The following is a 23,696-nucleotide window of genomic DNA, read 5'->3' on the forward strand; positions in this document are numbered from 1 at the left end:
AAAATGAATGATTTTACAAGAGACGTCTTCTTTGCATGGGTGGGGTGATTTGGAGGGCTGTCATTCTGGGTCTTGGTTATCAGCTCTGGGCATATCTACACAGCAGTAATCAGCCCTGAACAGCTTGCTTCATTCAGGTCTCAGCATCAGGACAAAGTGAGGTATTTGATATCCTCTTCTTGGCCTCAGAAGATCCAAGAGCTCCATAGCCAAAAATTTACACTTTCTATACTGTAAACTTACTTTAAAGTCAATTTTTCTCTATTGATTCATCAACAAAGACAAAACATTAAAGTTAATATGAAACTAATATTTCCCATAGAATAGAATTCATCATTAATCCATTCTCTTGAGATTTAGCCTTTTATTTTGCTGGAGCTACTTCATATTTAAAAATGTCTTTGAACTTTGACTATTAGGGTGTGTCAAAATAGTAGACATATTGTTCAGAAAATGAAAAAGATATTCTGTTTGGGGCATAGGGTTTCCATAGGTATCTGTAAAACTCTAGAGATACCTGTCCATCCATGTTCATTCCTGCTCTATTTACAAAAGCCAGGAAATGGAAACAGCTTAGATTTTGATCAACTGGTGAAGAGATAATGAAAATGTGGTACTTTCATATAATGGCTTATTACCTAGCTATTAAGAAAAATGAAATTATGAAAGCCATGGGTAAATAGTTGGAGAGAGAATCATTCTGAGAGAGCTAACCCAGACCCATCCGGAATAACTAACATAATGTCCATGCTTTCTATCATTTGTAGGTATTAGATTGGAATCTTAAGACCTTCACTTGCATATGGAATACCCTTTCAAGTCAGGAAACCGGTAAAGAACTATAGGAAGGAGGGCCTTTCAAGAGAGGGGATGTGTTAGGGAGGGTTAAAGTGCTATAAAGTGTTAGGGAGGGTTAAAGAAGCTGGAAGGGTTAAATCAGGGTGAGGAGAGTCAGGAAGAAGAGGGAAGAGGAGGGAAAACAAACACTGAAGATGTTTGACAAGACTCACATGGAAACTTACTACTACAGAAACTTCCTAACATACACAGGTACACATATGTAAATATTTAAATGGAGTTCATTCATAATAGGGGAACAAAGGTCCTAATAGATATCACAGTCCCACAAGTAAAACAATCCAGTGCCAGGAATAGGCTTTCTCTTTTAGTATTTTTGGTGCTTTAAATGAGACATCTTCCATACTCTTTGGTCCCTAGTTGGTAGTGCTGTATGGGCGGTTTAGGGGGTGCTGCCTCTCTGGAGAAGGTATGTTGCTAGAAGCAGGCTTTGAGCGTTTTAATACTCATGCCATTTCAATGAACTTTCTCTGCTTCGTGCTTTCGGTTAAGATATGAATTCTCAGCTACTGCTCCCGCCATCATGTCTGCCACCAGTCGCCTCTGCTCCTCCATCATGGACTCTAACCCTCTCGAACTGTAATCCATAGTGTTTCATCATCACACCAATAGAAAAGTAACTAACACAGTATTGTTGTGAGGCCCAGACATCCCGCACTCCAATGAGGAGGCACTAGAAGAGCTCCAGGAAGCAACTGGGAACAGGAACATCAGAGAGCATAGACTTAGACACAAGTTAAGAGTGGGCAGAAAGCTCATCAAGGCTAGGAGAGGCATCCCGGCATGGGGGATATAAAAGCCAACAAATGCACCAGGGACAGGTCCGGATCTCAGCTGTGGGCTCCTTGAAGAATCAAAATTAGGCCTTAGCTATTTGTGATTCCCATCATGATAGAACAAATAGAATCCCAGTCTATTGACTGATATCCCAGGTTATATGGTACCTCTCCATTTTCTCAAAGCAATGGTATTAGAAAATATTTCATGGTGGTTAAAGCAAAGCTTTTGGAGAAGGTTACATCTGAGTTTGAACTACAGCTTAGCCTTTTGTAAAATAAATATACTTAGACAAGTCACTTAGCCACTATAACCCATCTTTCTCTCTTTTATAATAGGAATGATAAAATGAATACTACAAATTACCTTTGAAAACAAAATATAGGAGACAATACATGTCTTAAAAATATAAATGTGTAATAAATAGAAAAATGCATTGTTAGTATCAAAAACAGAAAGCAAGTATGAATTTATATTGTTATTTTACTTTTGCAATAATATTGTGTTAATAAGTTCAGTGAAATTTTGGTTAAGCAAGTATGTAAACAACTTAAAGTCACCAGTGTGTGTGTTAGTAGCTCCCATTATATCCAAATCAGAAAGCATGTTTCTTGAATTCTGTGTACTCATGCCGGTTATATTCATAATGTACCATTAATGTCATCATACCACAAGCTTTAACTCCTTTATTTTTCTCTGAGGTTGGAATAGTTTGTGTTCAACACAAACACACACACACACACACACACACACACACACACACACACACACAAACACACACAAGTGAAAATGCTATAATTTGCAGAGATTACGTTTATCTGTGGAAGGTTCCCAGGCAGAGTAGCAAACTGGTATTTAAGAAATAAGCCATTCTGTAGGAAGTAGGAGGCTTTGCTTCAATGTAGGAGAGTATGGAGGTAATAATTAGCTATATTAATTTCTAGAGGCATTGGCTATGCCTAGAAAACAATCACGTAATACAAAATTTAAAATTGTCATGGTGAGAAAAGGACACAGAATATTTTTTATACAACAGTTAATCATAAGTATCATGTTTATAATGATATTACAGAAAACAAGGGAATGGTGTTTGTTAAGTACTTACACAGCATTAAAATACAATATTTTCATGTAAGTTTTGTGAAATCACAAATTTCAAGAAAATTTATAGACTTAGAATGTATACTATTAAGTGAAGTCACAAATCCGCAGAAAGAAAGACAATCACGAGATGCAACAGTATTGCATGAGTCCCTTTGTCATTTTTCTCTCATTCCAAAAATAAAGTATCCCATGTAATCTTACTTTAACTTCTACCCACAACACTAAACTTTCCTCCTTTCCCTGTTTTCTTCAGCCAAGTTCAGGGTTGAATGGCATTGGCTATTGAAAAGTAAGACCTTTCTTGTTACCTCTGTCTTTCTACAGCTTTTAAGAATGAAAGTAAGAGAAGCACAGAAAGTAGGCTAACAACTACAGGGTTTGTGTTAGTGGAGGAAGGAGGGGTAAAATTTTGCCAGTATATACAGTGTAATGAGCTTTATCCCATCCAAACTGAAGCATAGGTCCTGGAGAAAATTACTCCTTATGAACCATGCATGACGGGATGTCAGTAAAGGAAGTCCTTAACACTGTACCATAGAGAGTATAGGATCTTGAAAGCCAAGGGAATAAAGTGTTTGAAAATGGATTTCTGTTCAATATGTTGGCTTGTTAGCTACAACAATTAGAACTTAGGGTGATGATGTTTGTTTATTAGTTCAATAGATATTTATTATATACACTGCTTAATAAGCATGACACACAAGAATACACTGAAAAGAATACATTTTAATTTATTATGAAAAACTGTTACTTTGGCATATAACAGCTTAAATTCAAATACTCAATTTATGGATTAGGGTTGTTCCTCAATTCTATACTGAGTGGCACTTGATATATTCCCAGCAACTTTTTGTGACAGGATTTCTCTACGTAGCCCCAGCTGTCTTGGAACTCTCTAAGTAGGCCAGGCTTGCCTCACACACACAGAGATATGCCCGCCTCTGCCTCTGGGATTGAAGGCGCGTACCACCACACCAGCCTTGTTGTCTTATTTATTGTTTATTTGTACTGAGAACAAACCTCAGGGATTCATGCATGGTAGATCAGCACTCTACCTACTGAATTTCATCGCAAATCATAAAATAGGTGTTCCAGTTATGCTGAAATTAAAGTGTTTATCAAGATAACTTCAGCAAAATAAAGTTACTGTACATAACAAGTTCAGTTGATGAAGTTACACCCCAAAATATGTTGGATTTGATAATATTGAAAGGAAACTATCAAATTTAGGGGGTGGGGTGATGAGTCAGGTGGTCAAATGCTTTCCATTCAACAAAAGCAGGGCGCAGCAACTGCCATGTGGAGACAATGGATCTGCTTAGCCTTGCTGGCTAACCAATTCAGCTAACGGGTAAGCTTTTGATTCAATGAGAGACCCTGTCTCAGAAATCAAGGCAGAGAAGTGATTGAAGAAGACATCTAATGTCTATTTCTAGCCTTGTCACACATGAAAACATGCATTCCCAATACATGTATACATACACATGAACACATAAGAAAATAAAAATTAAATCTAATGTAGTTATTTGTAAATTTCATGTATCAGGGACATTTCGGCAACAAGTTTCAGTAAAAGGATGATAAAAAGATTTCTGAACGGTGAGAATGAAAGAGAACCAATATGCCCTCCCCAAGAAGAGATGTTATGTGAGGTTTCTGTTCTTATGAATTAAGATGTTCACTTGACCTATGTGCTTTTTTATGGCTTCTTTTATCTCTTTGTTCCTCAGGCTATAGATGATGGGATTGAAGAAGGGGGATAGAACGGCAAAGGCCAGAGCAATGGCAGTGTCCCAGAACAAGGAGTAGGTAGCAGAGAAGCGGAGATACATGAGAGCCACACTGCCAAAGAAGAGCAGAAAGACCGTAAGGTGGGAGACGCACGTGGAAAATGCTTTGCGGCGGCCTTCAGCTGAACGGATGCGCAGGATCACAGCCACAATACCAACATAGGACATGAAAATGAGCATCACTGCTGTAATTATCTCAACAGCATGGACAATATCCACCACCTGAATCATGACGATGGTGTGGGTGTCTGTGCAGGCCAGGCGCAGCACTGGGAGGAAGTCACAGAAGATGTGCTCCAGGTGATTAGAGCCGCAAAAGGGCAGGGTAGAGATCCAAGCAATCTCAGGGAGGGGTGTGAGAAAGCCACAGACACAGCAACCTAGGGTCAGTTGGGCACACAGCCTGGGAGTCATGATGGTCGGATAATGAAGAGGGCTGCAGATGGCCAGGTATCGATCAAAGGCCATAGCTGTCAAGAGACAAACCTCACTGATGCCGGTGGAATGGAAAAAATACATCTGCAGGACACAACCATTCAAGGTAATACTCCTTCGTTCACTAAGTAGGCTAGAGAGCATCTTCGGGATGGTGGCTGTGGTGTACCAAATCTCTAGGAAGGAAAGGGCACTGATAAAGAAGTACATGGGCGTGTGGAGGTGCACATTCCGCTGGACCACTGTGATGATAACCAGGTTTCCAACAATAATGAAAGCATAGATGAAGAGCAGTGGAATGAAGCAGATGACGGAACGGCCCCAGGAGCAAGGGAAAGCAGAAAAAATGAACTCCTGAGCAGCGGTCCAATTGGAGAACTGCATCTCCAAGTGAGAAGTGTGAGTGTCAACAATTCCTTGTGCACTCAAGCTTTTTAGAAAGTGTCTGTTATAATTCCAAGGGAAAACACGCTGAACAAGAACCAGTCTTTTGTTTTTGTTTTTGTTTGTTTTTCGAGATAGGGTTTCTCTGTGGCTTTGGAGCCTGTCCTGGAACTAGCTCTTGTAGACCAGGCTGGTCTCGAACTGACAGAGATCCACCTGCCTCTGCCTCCCGAGTGCTGGGATTAAAGGCGTGCGCCACCAACGCCCGGCCTGAACAAGAACCAGTCTTTAAGAAGACTCCTGCACTGTGGCTGTAGATGAAGAGGGATTAATAATGAAATCATATGCACTCTGCACTGGCTTTCAACTAATCTTGTTATAAGGGAAAACAGAAAACACAACCCATAGTAGACCTAGTAATTCTCAGGTTCTCACATGGCTCAGAATCAGTGAGTGGGCTGTCAAAGCTGATTCCTGGGTGCCCTTAATGTAAGTTTTCTTCAGGAGGTCTGAGATAAAGCCTGAAGATTTGCAGGCGATGTTTATCCACTGCTCAGTAAACCATATTTGAAAACCATCATTTTTAGATATCTGGAGGAGGACTTCAAGAAACAGGGATGAAAATGATTCTCATTCCTGAATTCCAACCGTACTGATTCCCCAACAATGCTTTTTTTTTCTTTTGATTGAGTTCATCTGATTCTTGGCACATGATGTGAAAATTTTCTTTTATTATTAAAAATAGTTTTTTCATACAGTATATTTTGATTATAGTTTTCCCTCCCAATACTCTCAGTTCCTCCCCACCTCCTCTGCCACCGGGATTCACACTCTTGTTAGAAAACAAGCAGGCATCTAAGGGATAATAATAAGCCATCACTGGGGATTTCTACCCCATCTTCTTCCCTTTCTTCTAATTAGCTCACCACCTCTTCATATGTGTATACTTAAAAATGATTCAGAAGATAAAGTATAAGGGTGCTTTTGTTTGTTCTTTAAAGGATGTACCACCCTTCTTCCTCCTATCACTTTGTCAGCTCTTATTTAAGAGAGACTAGAAAGTGTTTTGTATCAGAAGTCTTTGACAAAATGACACTATTTGTGAAAATTGAGTATGTTAAGCTGTAAGGATAGGCTTGTTCTTATAATTCTTGGGGGCACATTGGGAAGGGAGACATGTAAAGTGCAATGGACTCTAATCAGAAAACAACAAAGCACAGGGCATCCTCTTGGTTCATTTACTCTCCTCTCCTAATGATTTCTTTCACAGTTTCTACTGATTTATTTTTCTTTCAGTATCAAATATGTTTGCTTGGAGGACAATGCATCTAAATTTAGACTATTTTTTTCTTTATATAAAGTTTGTTTCCTAATGCCTTGGGTAATTCTCTCTAGTTCCCCAATCTCTTCTAATAAATTATTTACCTTCATCTTTCCATATTGGTTTCCACTCACCTCCAAAGGCCAGTTGTGCAATGCTCAGCAGTCACCTGCCTGTTGAGTCCACCCTACTCAGGTTTCATTCTTAGATATTCCATTTTCATTTCCCAAGTATGTGGATAACTCAATATTCTGTTCTTATTTCATTCTTCTGATCTGTATTCCATTCCACACAGAAGAGTCATTTAATTTCAACATTTCATTTATTCAAGATTCCCAATTTCCCTTTGTTCTTTTTCATTAACACTGCTTTATAAATCTCTGTTCTGAACTGTTCTCTTGACCCCACACTGACTTCCCCCTTGGAAGCTTTACCTTTACCCAGTTTTTAGTGCCACCTATTGTGTCATGAGACCAGCCCACTTGGGAACCACATGTTGAGTTTCTAACCCCCAGGACCACTCAGAATATGTATCCATTTTCACACACAGCATCCAAAGGTGTAATTGAGTCAAAATAAGGTGACTAGGGTTGAGCCTAGTGACTGGTGTTTCTGTAAGAAAAAAAATTGGTCATTTTCAATGGAAACACTGAGGTAGACTCTGGGAAAGATGGCCTCCTAAGAAAGCAACTGTGTCAACAAACCCTTGAGTTCATCCTTCTCGGTCCCTGACTAGTGGGAAGTTAAATTTCTTTTTAAAAAGATACTCCTTAACAAGTTTGTACATGACCTTAGTATCAGCTTTCAATATGGTTCCTTGCTAACTTTCTTATTTTTGTTCCTATATATGCCAAGCATACTAATTTTATTACTCTTTCCAATAGTTTACCAATCACATCAATTGTCAAATTATATTTAATTTAATTCTTTTATTTTCACTATCTATGAACTCCCAATTATGTGATTAAGTCCCATCAAACTTCTCTTGTTTGCATATAATAACTGAATCATTTTCCTTTAACTCTATAGTGAAATTAGTTCTTATTTTCTGTAGAAATTAAAGTTGCTTTATCTCCCATTGCTATAGGAACTTGCTACTTCCACATTCAGTTATAGAAGGGAATTTTATTTTACTCATGTAACTTATACATTTCAGTTTCTAAACATCTGTAAGAGGAGTCTCTCTTTTCAGAAATATCCTGTTCTTATTTCCTTTCGATCTCTACTTCTTTGTTTTCTAAGCAAGTTTGTGTATTTCTTGTAGCGTTTACATCGCTGCTTAGTCTATTACTTGTGATATATTTGTATGTATATGGTAGGAGAAAATGGCTTGTTATCTGTGTTTATTATATATATATATATAATATATATATATATATATATATATATATTATTTAAAATAGTTTTCAAGTTTTCTTGGTTTTTCAAAAATATAAATCTTGATGTTCTCAACTGTAGCTGGCACATCTTCTAACTATTGCCCCCAGAACATGATTCTAAAATGTGAATCACATACTTGTTCAAGAAAGTAACTTCTAAGTAGACTCAGACCTTTCTGTATTTTCTAAATTTGTGCTATGAAGCCACAGAAAGTATGAGGAAATCCTGAGCCAATAGCAGGAATACTTATGTTTATCCATTGAATTCTGTTACCCTTATCCAGATTTCATTAGTGATGGGTCTAGCACAGTTGCCACGACGTCAACTTCCAAAGCCTGACTGGAAAAGCACATATAATTATGGGACCATTCCTGAAACATTTTAGAAATCAATCTCAGGGCCCGTCTATGTTAAATTTAAAGCAGTCCTTTGTGTAGTGAAATCTACTAATTCAAACCTTTATATGTTGTACTGACTAAGTCTAGAATACTTTTTCATAAAAGCCAACCCAAAGGCTACTCACAGCATTTACGTTCCTGGTGGCATTGACCATTACTATTGTGGGTGTGCCATTTTTTTTCTCTATATTTCTCCCATCACCCATCCAAATAGTGAAACCACTGACCTTGCTGCTGTTGGGGTCCAAGTCAGAATAAACATGAACGAAGACTCCCTTGATGTGTGTTGAGGTATCTAACTGACACAGGAGAACTAACTTCATTGACTATGCTTCCACCCTGAGTCCTCTATCTAAACTCAGTTTCTTTCATCAGTCGGTGATACAATAGATCCGATTCTCTTTGTGGTTCTCCCCACATTTTCTTCCCTCTTTATTGTTTCTTAAATATGAGTAAAATGATTGGCTGTCTTGGGAATTGTACATAAATGACTCAAGCATAGTAGGAAAAAAAATCATCCCCATAATGGCTTCATCTGGGAAAAAGATCTCAGGCTAGTAATTAGGAGAATCTCAGGTCCAAGGATCTTCAGCTCATTTCAAATGGGCTTGGGGGTTCCTGACATGAGAATTGATTTACTCTTCTTCCTTTATTTCTTTTTGCCCTTCTTTCTGTGTGTCTCCTAATGGTGTTGATGCTTTAATGAGTCAAAATGAAGAAAATCTAAGAGTCAGATTTGAGTAATGTTGCAAGAGTAAAGGAGGGGAGATCCCTGGGAAGATGAAGTGGGAAGTTGGAGGGGCTGGCCTGATTTTTTTCCCAGGCCAGTCAGCTCAGTTTAGAAAAATCAATTGGCCATTTGAATATTTCACCTACTTATTGCTTATTGAAAATTAAGGTAATTTTATTGATTTTTCTTTGCCTTATATCCTTTGTGCATTGAAGTCAGGACTTCTCAATGGAGACAAATGTCAGACAAGGAAAGTTCCCAATGACTAAAGCAAATTAATCATGTCATATGATGACTGTATAAGACTATTTAAATTATAGTCCCAACTTTTACACAATCAGTTGAATTTGTTCTACTCTTGAATATCTCCTGCCTTGTGATATGGTGTAAGCCCTTCTTAAAAAAGAAAAAAACAAAACAAAACAAACAAACAAAAAAAACCCATCATTTCTGTATGGAAAACAAAAAGTGGAACCTATGTGTGAATTTTAGGAAAACAAAACAAATTACATTTCTTCTTTAAGTAGCACATCATATAGTAAGTGATGGCTAGAAATATTTTTTCTAAAATTCATATTTTCAGACTGATAACTTCAAATTAATGTTAATATTGTGTTAGAACTGCTTACTAATTATAAGTCCATAATTTAACCTATTTTATATTTGAGTTTACCTGACTCCTAACTGAACAAATGATCTCCTTAGACTTTTATTTTTCATAAAATATATCTCTAAATAATTTCTTGAATGATTGCACAATCAAATAAAATGTGAGTAAAAGAGAGAAACAGTTACTCCCAAAGCGCTAGGATATTCCTAATTAATCTCAGTGATAGACCTCTTAAGACAAAGGGGCAAAGAATGCTACAACTGAAAATGTCAAATTCCATTCCCACTGTTGGAATTTGCAGTTGAGTCAACAGTGTCTGCCAGAGCCCTTCTCATTTTAAAATGTTATTCTCAAAGAAAAATTTAAAGTTGAGATCAGGATATTTTTGGTGTTTCCTATGTTTTCTGAAACTCTATAAAACAAATAGTTTATTTACTTCAAGAAGATTTTGTTAAAAACACATTACATTGTATTGTATAATGCCTAATTATGTACTTAAATTTTGGTGATCTCCCATTCATACATAATGACACATCTGGGAATTGTATTAGTTGCATTTTAAATTTACTGAAAAAATTCATAAATTACAACATTTGACATTTACAAATTGTAATACACCATGCACACACCATTCTTTTAGATTTTCAAACCTTATAAGATTAATGAAATATATAGATACCTTTCTCCCTCCAGATTACTGCCTTAATAAAGGACTTTTTATTTTGAGAAAAAAAGCTCAAAGAATTAGGCTCCTCAGAAAGATATCAACAGTATCTTCTATAGTAAAAAAAATAAGAAGATTATTACACCATTTTTGAAAGGACAAGTTTCACAGACCAAGTCCCCTTCACATGATTACATTGTTACACTGTGTTGAAAAGTCCCACAGAGTACTCATAGGGGATAACACACTTTGCTCTAACTAAAAGTTGCTTTCAGCTGCTACAACTAAATGGGATTTCCTTAGCATGCAAAGAAGCAACTATGGTTGATTTTTCTTTTTTAAAGAAGTATGCTACATTATTGTCATAAAGATATCAAAGTAAAAACAAATGAGGTGTCAAAACTAAAACTAAAAACAGTAGAATAAAACATAGCAAAAGTAAACAGAATACATATTAATAATATATTAATAAATTTTAATTATAAATTACTAAATAATAACAATAGAATGAACATCAAGGAAATGAAAGTGGAGTCAGGTCTAGGGCCATATGAATGAATAGGCACAGGAAAGACACATAACAGTGAGAATGTGCTTACTACTCAGGGAAATTAACAGGAATGATCTAGTATAGATCTCATATTGGACAAGTGTCTAGGTAAAGAAATAATCAGTTGAGATTTCTAAAGTCTACTATGTATGTAAGTGTCTCCTTGTCATTGGCATTGTCTCTGTAGTTCTCTCCTTCCTCAGATATATTTTCATTATCCTTGATAAACTCTAAGTTGTCATCTCTCCAGTCTTCATTATCACCCTTTGCCAGACCTCCTCCTCTGATCTGCCTCAGATTCCATCTTCACAGTGGTCTCATCTGTACACACAGAGCTGCTACTCTGAACCACTTGTGATTTTCCATTCTTCATCTCTTGATTGTTTGTTCCATTGCTTTTCAATTCTTCCCCCCACCCCTGCCCCCGTTTTCCAGTAGGGAATCCACGTTGTTTTATCTGGGCCAGCTTCTTCTCAAAGTCCCAAAGGCCATATCAACTTTGAAGGTTTCAAAGAAGATCAAATTGTCTGTTTCTAGAACTGAAGCCACTTTTTTTCCTTGGTGAGATATTTCCTTATACATGATAATGCTTAGCAGGCACCACAATAGAAACAGTAGGAGGAGGAAGAAAATAAGAGAGGAAACAAAAGAGGAAGAATAACACAGGCTTGCTATAAGGCTGAGAGTAAAGCAATTACCCTGGGTAAGCCCTGCCAGGAAATAATATGTAGAATCCTAGGGTTGTCCAGAAATTACTCAATAGCCAAATAAGAGAAATACCAATCTAAAATTGTGAGACAGGAAGGTGCCTACAACCTACTGAGAGACCATTCATTGCAAGGTTATAAATTTATAATTCTTATAGTAATGTGTAGAACTGAGGCCTGTAACTTAATATATCAGAATTCTCTTTTAGTTACACTACAACTTCAATTTGCCCATGATCAAATCAATAGGCTCCACAAAAATACAGCAATCAGATTTAAGCTATAGATCATGCTATGACATGCTACAAGTCATGTTGACAGTCTTACATTCATGTGTCAGTTATACAACTGTGATGTAGCCAATGTTTTATCAGTAATAGTAAATATTTTCACATTTCTCTGTAATATATCAACTTCTTGAAATTTATCTTGAAGCAATATTTTAGGAAAGCAATTTTGTCCAAATATATAATTACTAGATTTATGAGATCATGATATGGAGAAACCCTGTAAAATTTCAAGTTAGAGTAAATTTATAGCACATCAGTGTATCTCATAATTAAGCTATAATAAACGCTACATGAATATATAAACCCTGGTGTAAATTTTTAAGTTTTACAAATATGAGCTATCAAGTCAATATGTATAATATTAAATATACTACAAAATCAGGTATTTTGCTACTTCAAAGGGAAAAATGAGGAACATTTTAGAGTGATGAATGAAATACATGTATTTGTTCAATTTCAGTTTACTCATATTGACATTCTATAAAAATTCAATTGTCTTTATAGTGACTGACACAATACCAAATATAACCTGATTTCCTATTGATGAAATGCTATATTCATATCACAGAGATTCATGTGTCTTAAATGATCAGAACACAGCCAGGCAGAACACACTCCAGCACTTGGAGGCAGAGGCAGGCAAATTTCTGTGAGTTTGAGGCTAGCCTGGTCTACTGTGTGAGTTCCAGGACAGCCAGGTTCCTGCACAGAGAAACTCTGTCTTGAAAAATCAAACAAAAAAGAAAGAAAGAAAGAAAGAAAGAAAGAAAGAAAGAAAGAAAGAAAGGAAGGAAGGAAGAAAGAAGGAAAGAAAGAAATTAAAACACCATGGGAAAGGAGATAAAGTTGAAAATAAAATGCCTATAGTGTGGATGCAAAGAAGATTTCTTTCTCTAAAACTTGTTAAAAGGCTTTGGACTAACAACTCAATGACAGAGAGAGAGTTACTATGCACTCTGATGTAGAATGAGTTTATAATGACTCTCAGGTTATTGTGAAGATAATAGTGTAGATAACAGTGGCCAAGAAGCTGAGTCAAAAAGGTAATGGCTATATATGTACCTCATAGCTGTAAACCTAACCATTCTGGATATATATATATATATATATATATATATATATATATATATATACGTGTATATATATATATATATACACATATATATATATATATATATATATATATATATATACACAATGGTTGGGGAAATTAAGACAAAATTTGTTAATTTTATAATTTTATAATCTCTGTGAATTCTCAGAAGATATAATTTATATATCCATCCACCAGTTCATTGAAAAAAGTGATCAATTGCATAATTTTTTTAATTTACATTCTTTGGATCTTTTTGAGGGGGGTGATCTTGTTTAGGTTAAAAAGGCATAAGCTTAAATTACCTACCTGATTCATTGAATACCTTTTGAGAGCAAAAGAGTTTTTTAATTGCATCTTTCATGTCCTTATTTCTCAGGCTATATATAATAGGATTGAAAAGGGGAGCAAATACAGAAAATGTAAGAGCAATGACGTTGTCCCAGAATGGTGTATAAGTGGCAGAGAATCGAAGATACATAAGGGCCACACTGCCAAAAAACAACAGGAAAACAGCAATGTGGGCAGCACAGGTGGAAAAAGCCTTTTTCCGACCCTCTGTTGAAGAGATGCCCAGGATAACAACAATAATTCTTATGTAAGAAAGAGAGATAATCAGACTTGTTATCAGAATAGCGAGAGCATGAATCACATCTTGAACCAGGATCACTGAGGCATCTGTACAGGCTAACTTCAACAAAGGAGTGAAATCACAGAATATCTGATGGATTTGATTGGGACCACAAAAGGGTAGAGCAGAAATCCACACAATCTCAGGTAGAAGGATGAGGAAGCCAAATATACAAGAGCCAGCAGTGAGCTGAGCACACAGCCGGGGTGTCATGATGTTAGGGTAGCGGAGTGGGTTGCAGATGGCAACATACCTGTCAATAGCCATGACAGTTAGTAGGGTCCCTTCAGTGTTTCCAAGTGAATGGAAAAAGTACATCTGTAAGAGGCAGCCAACGAAGGAAATGGTCTTTTCCTCACTGATCAGGTTGGAGAGCATCTTAGGGATGGTGGCTGTTGTATACCACATCTCAAGAAATGAGAAGATACCTATGAAATTGTACATGGGATTGTGAAGACGGGTGTCCAGCCTTACAGCAAAGAAGATCATTAGGTTTCCTGACACAATAAAGATATAGATAAAGAGTAAAGGGAAAAAGTACAGGAGGCCACCGTTCTGGAGCTGGGGGAACCCAGTGAAGACAAATACAGTCACTGTTGACAGATTTCCATTCTCCATATCCCCATCTGAGTGACCTGTGAATGAGAGAAAGGCCATATTCAACTAACATGGAAGGAAGTTAAAGCAGTACAAAGGTAAATATTGAGGCTGGGAGATCGATGGCTCAGTTGGTAAAATGTTTAATAAACAAGAATGGGGACCTGAATTCAGGTCCACAGCACCCATGTGAAAATGCTTATAATCCCAGTGCTGGGAGGTCAACTCAGGAGAATCCCACAATCTTGCTAGCTAGCCAGCTAGCCATATTACTAAACTTCAGGTTCAATGGGAGTACCTGTCTCACAAAAGGTGGAGAATGTTGGAAGCCAGCACAGAACATTGACCCCAGCCTCTACCTGCATATGCTTACATGCATGTGCCCAATTCATGCACACACATGCAAACATGTACATACCAAATACATACACATAAATGTAAATGTTGCTTTCTTTAGATGACACGTGTAATTTGATATTTATGAGATTCAAGAAAATAATAACCTGCCTATATCTCTATTTTTGCTTTTGGCTGAACATATTATGATAGTTAATCGAGTAGATCATGTTAAATATATGGAGCCTGAATTTTCATTCTGTTTACTATTATTTGGGACCAGGGCAGCTTACATAACTTTGCTGAGTCTTGTATTTTCCACTGTGCATAAAAGTACTTATGTTGAGATGTGTTAGTCAACTGAGTTGATTTATAAAAGAACCCATAATTGATATTTATGGTATTTATTTCCTTTACAGACCAGGTACCTGAGAAAATTATGTTAACTATGTCTGCTTTAGATTGTGTTCCCTCCTCCAGCATTTGTTAGGTAGTTTTGCTCCTTCCTGATCTTCAGAAACCATTCTGCCTTACGTATCCCTGTCATAATAATAGTAAAAGCAATATTAATTCCAGTCTTTATGATTATACTTTTGAATCAGGCATAGCAGCCTACTACTCTTTGAAAGGTTTTGTTATTGATTTGCACTAAACCATCATTCCTGCATTTTCTATCTTCCTGTAGGGAAGTTTTTCAGATGATTTGTTATTTAAATCACTATTTTGTACTTTTGTGTGTTGAAAGTCATGTTCATTACTCATTCTGTATTTCGGCAGGAACACCGGAGTCTTGATCCTTAAAATCTGGTCAATACACATTTTCTGTTAAAGAAAATACTCTCTCATAGTTTTCCATTATCCCAAATCTGAAGCTTTTGACACATTATATAATATTCTCCATCTTCACGCTCTCATATTTCACTGTGACAGTTTCACATTTCACCACGATACTCTAGAGCTTTGGTGACTTTTAGCTTTTTTCCTAGGATGTCCCTTTGCTCATGCTTATTTACCTGGCTAACTCTGATATATTCTCATTTCAATTCTGCTCTTGTCTTTCAGGAGAAGGCTACTGTCATCTCCTCTGCATATTTAAACACACACACACACACACACACACACACACACACACACACACACACACCACTTCTTTATTTTCACACATGCATCATCCAGATAGTCTCTATCATAATTCTTACACTGTCACTGTTACTAGTTTCTATTGGGGCACAGTTTACCCTTGATAGATCCTAGGTACTTGGAAATAGCTTCTTTTGTAATGAAAACATTTGAATTGGACTTAAAAGCACAATTAAAAGAGAAAAAATCTGTAAATGTGAAAGGTGGGAAGGGAAAGTGTCATCATTTACACTCATGAAACTGAGCACAGGACAAACAATTGACTGCTATTTCTCATGTAATTCTGCAGAGCCTACAGCTACACAGATGAAATTCTCGTAAGTTCCAACCAAGTTTCAAATTACACACCACCAAAAGTTCTCACTATTTGAACACTCAGCATTCAGTTACTGGCACCTCATTTCAAGTAAAAGAAATGAATATGCTCTCCTAATTTCAGCATCCCAAAACTCACCTCTGTCAAAGTCAGGCTGTTTCCGTCTATTCCTGGGTATATCTGTGTCTCTTCTTTCAACATCTCTAAAACTTTATTGTAATCATCTTTAGAAATATTCTGAAGGGAATTTGAGTTCCACAGGGGTTCTATTCCCTCAATAACAGAAAGAAAACAACCCCCCGGGGTCACTTGGCAGATCATACTCTGTTGTTTCTGTTCGTTAGACCCTCAGGTCAGGGAGAGTCAGTGCCCAGTGGGATTCTTACAGATTCTGCTGAAAACTCCTTCCCTTCCCCATCACTGTTATGACTGAAAAAGGCATTCTACATTATGTATGACACTAGGAGCTGCTGTGCCAAAAAAATGCCATGTAAGGATGCTATCATTGTTAAGTTTTTGTTTTTTGAAAAAAAAGAATAAGTGGGGCAGTATTGAGGGTGATTTTTCTGACAAGTGTCACCAATAAATTGAATAGAATACAGAATGATTTCTATTAAAAATTTACCAATTAGAAGCCATGAGAGTTCAAGGATGAAAATAAAAAATACCACATTTTATTTCTTCAAAGTCTCCACAAGTCTGTCTAAATTTGTCCAATTGATTTGCTGAACCCTTCATATTTCTTATTTTTCACCACAAAGTGCACCAATGATTTATCTCCATTTCCTCTCTTGTATAGTGTCTTCCTACTCATTTTCTTCTGTATTCCCCACCCCTGTTCCTCAAGAGAAAACAGCCCAACAAATTATGGTCTTACTGAATTACCATCAAAATTTAATTGCATTTTTCTGTGTTGAGGAATAATTATCACAAACAACTATTTGTTCTAATATAATGACTATTTTGCTATTCAGAAGCAAATTCAGTGATGCTTGTGTGTGGCTGGATGAATGACATTTAAAATAATTGGAAGGCTGAGCTGTGGTGGTACACGCCTTTAATCCCAGCACTCGGGAGGCAGAGGCAGGCGGATCGCTGTGAGTTCGAGGCCAGCCTGGTCTCCAGAGTAAGTGCCAGGATAGGCTCCAAAGCTACACAGAGAAACCCTGTATCGAAAAACCAAAACCAAAACAAAACAACAAAAAAAGGAAGGCAGAGAAGAATTTCAGGATCAAGTAAATGGTCCTGAGATAAAAATGAGAAAATGGGATGTTTTACTTTTTTTTTTTTTAAATAATGAAATAGTAGCGATTTATTGTAGAGGAGGAAGATTTATTTCATTATGTAATACTGGCATAAGTAGGTAGCAACAGAAACAAAACAATAGAGCATATTTATCTTTCAGTACTACTTTCAAAATTAAGGTGCAAAGAGAAGAAACAAAATTATGATCAATGAAAATGTAGAAGTAACACAAACATGATTCAGGAAACAATTTCTACTTGCCTATATGTCTGTTTGCCACCATGTGGGTGTGCCTTGTTCCCACAGTGGCCAGAGGAGGGTAGCGGCTTCACTGGGACAGGAATTATAGACAGCTGTGAGCTTCCACACAGGTGCTCAGGCTTGAATTCAAATTCTCTGGAAGAGCAGCCAGTGCTCTTAACTGCTGACCTATCTCTCTAGTCACAGGTTTTCTGTGTCACTCATGATTTCAGTGTGATTTTTTAAAATCTATTTTTAATTTTTTTCATTTATTTTACAGCCTGACCCCCTCTCTCCTCTCCTCCTATTCCTTCCCCCCATCTCCCTTCTACTACCCCTCCTCCTCTTCAGTCTACTTTCAGAAAGGGGCAGGCCTCCCATGGGAGTCAAACACAGCATGATACATCAAGTTGAGGCAGGATCAAGCTCCTCCCCCTGCATCAAGATTGGGCAAGGCAACCCAGAATGGGGGTTGGTTCCCAAAAGCTACCTAAGCACTCCAGGGACAAGTCCTGGTCCCACTACTAGAAGTCCCACAAACACACCAAACTATACAGCTGTCACATAGATGCTAAGAGCCTAAGTTAGTCCCATGCAGGCTTCCTAGATTTCATTCCAAAGTCCATGAGCTCCCACAAGCTCAGGTCAGCTGTCTATTTGGGCTCCCCTGTCATGACCTTGATGCACACACATTAGTACAATGGAGTTCGGCCCAGCGCTTGGCTGTGGATCTCTGCATCTGGTTCCCAAAGAATTGAATGTTCTGAATGATAAGAACTTTAAATTTTTGATGAAATTGAAGAAGATATCAGAAAATGAGAGCTCTCCCATGCTCATGGATCAGTAGGATTAACATAGCAAAAATGTCAGTTTTACCAAAAGAAGTATATACAGATTCAATGCAATCCCTTTGGAAATTCCAACTAATTATTTACAGACCTTAAAAGAAAGACACTCAACTTCATATGGAAAAAGAAAAAGCCCAGGATAGCTAAAACAATCCTGTATAATAAAGGAGCTTCCAGAGATATAACCATCCCTGATTTCAAGCTCTACTATAGAGTTATAGTAATAAAAACAGCATGGTATTGGCATAAAAAAATGGACAGGTGGATCAACAGAATCAAACAGAAGACAGTGACGTAAATCCACACACCTATGAACACCTGTTTTTTGACAAAGAAGTCAAAATTCAATAATGGAAAAAATAGCATCTCCAACAAGTGGTGCTGGTGTAACTGGATGTTGTCATATAGAAAAATGAAAATAGATCCATATTTATCATCCTGTACAAAATTCAAGTCCAAGTGGATCAAAGGCCTCAACATAAATCCAGTTACACGGAAGCTGACAGAAGAGATATCAACTGAAAATGCATAACAAGTAAAAAGAAGACTAGGCACGTACCCTTATATCAAGGCTGGATGAGGCAATCCAGTAGGAGAAAAGTGTTCCCAAGAGCAGGCAAAAGAGTCAGAGTCCATACCCACTTCCACTGTCAGGAGTCCCACAAGAATATCAAACTACACACAACATATATGCAGAGGACCCAGAGCAGACCAATATAGGCTCCATGGTTTTCACTCCAGTCTCTGTGAGGCCCCATGATTCCTGCTTAATTGGTTCTGTGGTTTGTGTTCTTGACTCCTCTGGCTCCTACAGACCTTTAGGTAATTTTATGAATCATTTTCTTTGGAATCTACTGCTGTAGAGTTAATATGTCCTTTTGGAGGCAGCTTGATACCTTGCTGTGTAAGTTACTCATCTATTGCTATGAAGAGACACCATAATCAATGCAACTCTTATAAAAGAAAGCATCTAACTGGTGGCTTTTTATAGTTTTCAGGGGTTAGTTCATGATCATCACAGCAGGAAGCAGATAGGTATGGCAATACAGCAGTAGCTGAGAGCTTTACGTCTTGTTCCACTGGCAGCAGAGAAAGAGAGAAAGACTTGGCTTGGAATGGATTTTTGAAATCCCAATGACACACCCCCTTCCAACAAGGCCACACCTCCTCCAACAAGGCCATACCTCCTCCAAAAAGGCCATACCTCCTCCAAAAAGGCCATACCTCCAAGTCCTTTCCCAACTGTTCTACTAACTGGGGACCAAGCACACAAACATATGAGCATATGGGGGCCATTCTTCTTCAAACCATCATAATTATGTTTCATGTTTCCAGTGTTCATATATTGTTCATTAAGGATATGGCTTCTAAGTTATCTCTATCAGTTTATGAGGTGGATTCTGAGTAAACACATTTGTCCTGAAAATGTATATTAGGATGCTAGCTTAGTATGTGTAGTATTGGGTTTGTTTCCAACTGAATTCTGTAGTATAGCTTTCCTATAGCTACTTGGTGATAATTAAAGACCTTAGGTACATTGTGTAACATGGAAGAATTGGAGCTATCAGTAACCTCTGGCAAAGATACTCATGTGACTCAGACAGGTACATTGCAGATAGAAGTAAGAAGCCCCTAAAGTGTCTTTGCATTTTAGTTGAGAAACAATTTGTGTTTAGAAAAGAAATAGTCTGTTTCATGAGAAACCATTTAATTTCAGTTCCTAGATTTCCTTCTTTCTAGCAATCTAGTTATGATACCCTATTCTTGGACTGACAAAATTAATAATATTAAAACATGAGGTGTTATGATGGAATATTAAGCTCTCTGTGTGTATGCATTGAATAATAAAAAGGAGAAATGGTGAAACAGAGATGGACAATGCTGGGAGAGTAAGAGAGAGAACATACATTTCTGATTGCAAACTATAATGAATAAATTTTAATAATCCAAATGCTCATATTAAAATGAAAGCCTAGCCCAGAGTCTAAGAAGAAAATGGCTGTTGTGATAGCTTACACTTTCCAAATGTCTTAGCAACCTGGGAGCTACTGGTACATCACTTCTCTACTGTGTGTTTCAGTTTCTCCTCAGACTTCTTCTCTCAATAAATCCAAGTGGACAGGTCCATTGTGAAATGGGAAATATCCTATGAACTTTGATTTCATTTTCACCATCCAGAGTTCTTCAGCAGACCATTAATTCTCCAAACTCTGATTATCCCTCTCATGATACAAGTTTAGTCTCCCACCTAGGATTTTCTTTTGTTTTCTCTCGTAAAATCTAGTAGATGCTCCTTCCTCACTTGCATTCAAACCCCAATGATGAGAGCACTTGAGGGAACTCACTTCTTCCAAGGGATGATGCTATTCTGTTTTTGTTTTACTTTATTTGTTGTAATGTTGATGTTTTTAAAGTGAATGTCTTTGATTATTAGTGTATCAAATAACAAACAGAATCAAATAATGGTTTGGTTGTTTTGTCCAAATGAATTATTATTATTTTTCCATTTCTTAAAAGATAGGGTATTTGACATTTCAGGTTATTAAAATTCTATCTCAAATATCCTAATTTTATACTTGTTTCACTCTTTGTTACCCTTAAATTTTTTCAATACTCATAGTAATCTTAACTTCATATTCATTGAATTTGAAGAGAAATAAAATTGTAATATATGGGTATTAATTGTTTTATTAATACAGGAATCTACATTTGAATTGTAGAAAGCAATCAAATCCATATACCACAAAATAATTCCTCTCACAGGAGGTTCCTATTATCATCTATGTATCTATCTCTAATTTTTTGTGAACATGTGAGGGTCATTTTAAACCAAAAAGTCTAAGTTGGATGAATTCAACCAAAATGTTCAAAGAGAATGAAAGTACGAGTCTTCCTGACCTCTGAGAAATAATAGGAACAAAAATGCTATAAGTAATAGCCACATATAAGATTCCTAAATACATGCTTTTAGTATATTTATATTATAGCATTACTTAAAACATCAAAACCATTGTCAATACCAAATAACAACAGTTAACACTTGTCTTTTACTTGCTTTTTAAAATAATATTCCAAAATAGCTTTGAATAGCTCACTTAATTTTAAATTTACATATGAGGTCACAAGTTAAAATTGCATTACTTTAAAATTACAGACATTGAAACTAAGAATCAAAAAATTAACTAAAGATTTCTTTGAAGTCACAAAGTTAGTTTGCAATATCATTTAAGTATAAATTTTGACATCTATATATATTATTCTAAGTACTATTTTTCACAATTTCTGTTTGTTATTAATGCATATATAATATATATAATTTTGTATAAAATTAATGTTTACAAAATATGTTACTGGCTAGAAATTCATATTTGTTTTGTGTATGTCACCCTTCATTGTAGTCTAGACAAGTATTTGCTATCTGAATTAAATTAAAACAGAATAAATACAGGAAGATCTGCAAAAAGACATGAAGAGTATCAGTGTAATAATGAATGAGTTATGTGCTAATTTTATGGTTTAGTATATTGGAGTTAAATCTAAAGAAAAAGGCATCTATGAGCAGATTAACTTGCAGTTGTAGACAGTATCCTCTGAGAACAGAGAAGCTTCTTAATTGCCATTTTCATGTCCTTATTTCTCAAACTATAGATGATAGGGTTGAAAAACGGAGCAAGAACTGCAAACATTAGTGCAATGGCTGTGTCCAAAATTGGTGGGAAAGTAGCTGAGAAACGCAGGTACATGAGTGAGACACTGCCATAGAACATCAGAAAGACACCAAGATGGGCAGCACAAGTAGAGAAAGCCTTCTGGCGGCCTTCACCAGAGGGAATCCTTAGAATCACTGTGATGATTCTGATGTAAGAAATGGCAATAACCAAGACAGAAAAGATGATGGCCACAGCATGGACCACATCCTCAACCAGAATCATGGAGGTGTCCGTACAGGCCAAACGCAACACAGGTTCAAAGTCACAGAAGATCTGATGAATTTGGTTGGGGCCACAGAAGGGCAGAGTGGAAATCCATGCAATCTCTGGGAGCAACACAAGAAAGCCAAAGACACAGGAACCAGCAGAGAGCTGAGCACAGAGCCTGGGGGTCATGATAGTTGGGTACCGGAGAGGATTACAAATAGCAACATATCTGTCAATAGCCATTGTGGTCAACAAAATACCTTCTGAATTTCCAAGTGAATGGAAGAAGTACATCTGCAGCAGGCAGCCAATCATGGAGATGGTCCTCTGCTTGCTGATGAGGTTGGAGAGCATCTTGGGAATGGTTGCCGTGGTATACCAGATCTCCAGAAATGAGAAAATGCTGATGAAATTATACATGGGGTTGTGAAGACGAGTATCCATCCTGACTGCAAAAAACACAATGAGATTCCCAATAACAATGAATATGTAAATGAAGAACAAAGGAATGAAGAAGAGGAAACTGCCACTTTCAAACTGGGGAAATCCAGAGAAGAGAAATTCTGTCACTGAAGTGGTTCTGTTACTCATCATTATAGTCTCAGCAAAGTTTATCCTCATGGGTAGAAATACACAGCTCAACTCCTAGATGAAAGGTAAAAAGTCAGACATATTGGTTAATACAAGAAATAAATGGAAGGCAATATTTAGGAAAACAATGCATTTCTCTCTATTCTGGGATTAAGAAATAGATACCAACTTGGTACCAATGCTGTCCCTCAGATATCTATGCATTTGTTGCTTCTAGTAGTGAAGAAAGGAGACTATTTTCATAAAACTTATGTCCCAGTAAAGAATACAAATAGAAAATGGAGCATGGACAAAGCTCATTGGTAGAATACTTTCCTACCATGCCCAAGGCCCTGCATTCGATCTTCAGCACCACAAAACAAAAATAAATATCAAAATAACACATCAAAAGTCTAAAGTTTGCTGAGCAGTAGTGGCACACACTTTTAATCCCAGCAGTTGGAAGACAGAAGCAGGTGGATTTCTGAGTTCAAGGACAGCCTGGTCTACAGAGTGAGTCTAGGAGAGTCAGGGCTACACAGAGAAACTCTTCCTCAAAAAATTAAAGTATCTAAGGTACATTAGCTGAAACCGAGTATAATATGGGTGTGATGAAAATTGCCTTTTATATTAATTTCAAAGTTATGTTGAGCTACATATCAAAGAGCACTCTCTGAAGTGTCTTCAAAGCAGATTAGATAAAGTATTTGGTTCTCTTACCATATATATATATATATATATATATATATATATATATATATATAT

The 23,696-nt window shown here is 36.9% G+C and overlaps 3 protein-coding genes across 3 annotated transcripts; all 3 read right to left on the reverse strand.

The window, feature by feature from the left end:
- Positions 1-4,382: 4,382 nt before the first annotated feature.
- Positions 4,383-5,451, reverse strand: LOC100752716 (olfactory receptor 6K2). Its single transcript, XM_027419045.2, has one exon. It carries the CDS (start codon positions 5,346-5,348, stop codon positions 4,383-4,385), a length of 966 nt encoding a protein of 321 aa, XP_027274846.1. The 5' UTR covers positions 5,349-5,451.
- A 7,898-nt stretch (positions 5,452-13,349) lies between these two features.
- LOC100752412 (olfactory receptor 6K3) lies at positions 13,350-14,340 on the reverse strand. Its single transcript, XM_027419065.2, has one exon. The coding sequence runs from the start codon at positions 14,338-14,340 to the stop codon at positions 13,393-13,395; it is 948 nt and encodes a 315-aa protein (XP_027274866.1). The 3' UTR covers positions 13,350-13,392.
- Positions 14,341-21,906: 7,566 nt separating this feature from the next.
- Positions 21,907-22,955, reverse strand: LOC113836114 (olfactory receptor 6K3-like). Its single transcript, XM_027419066.2, has one exon. It carries the CDS (start codon positions 22,953-22,955, stop codon positions 22,008-22,010), a length of 948 nt encoding a protein of 315 aa, XP_027274867.2. The 3' UTR covers positions 21,907-22,007.
- Between the last annotated feature and the right edge of the window lie 741 nt (positions 22,956-23,696).

The sequence above is a fragment of the Cricetulus griseus genome, chromosome 5 (genome assembly GCF_003668045.3).
Source record: "Cricetulus griseus strain 17A/GY chromosome 5, alternate assembly CriGri-PICRH-1.0, whole genome shotgun sequence".
Lineage (NCBI taxonomy): Eukaryota > Metazoa > Chordata > Mammalia > Rodentia > Cricetidae > Cricetulus > Cricetulus griseus.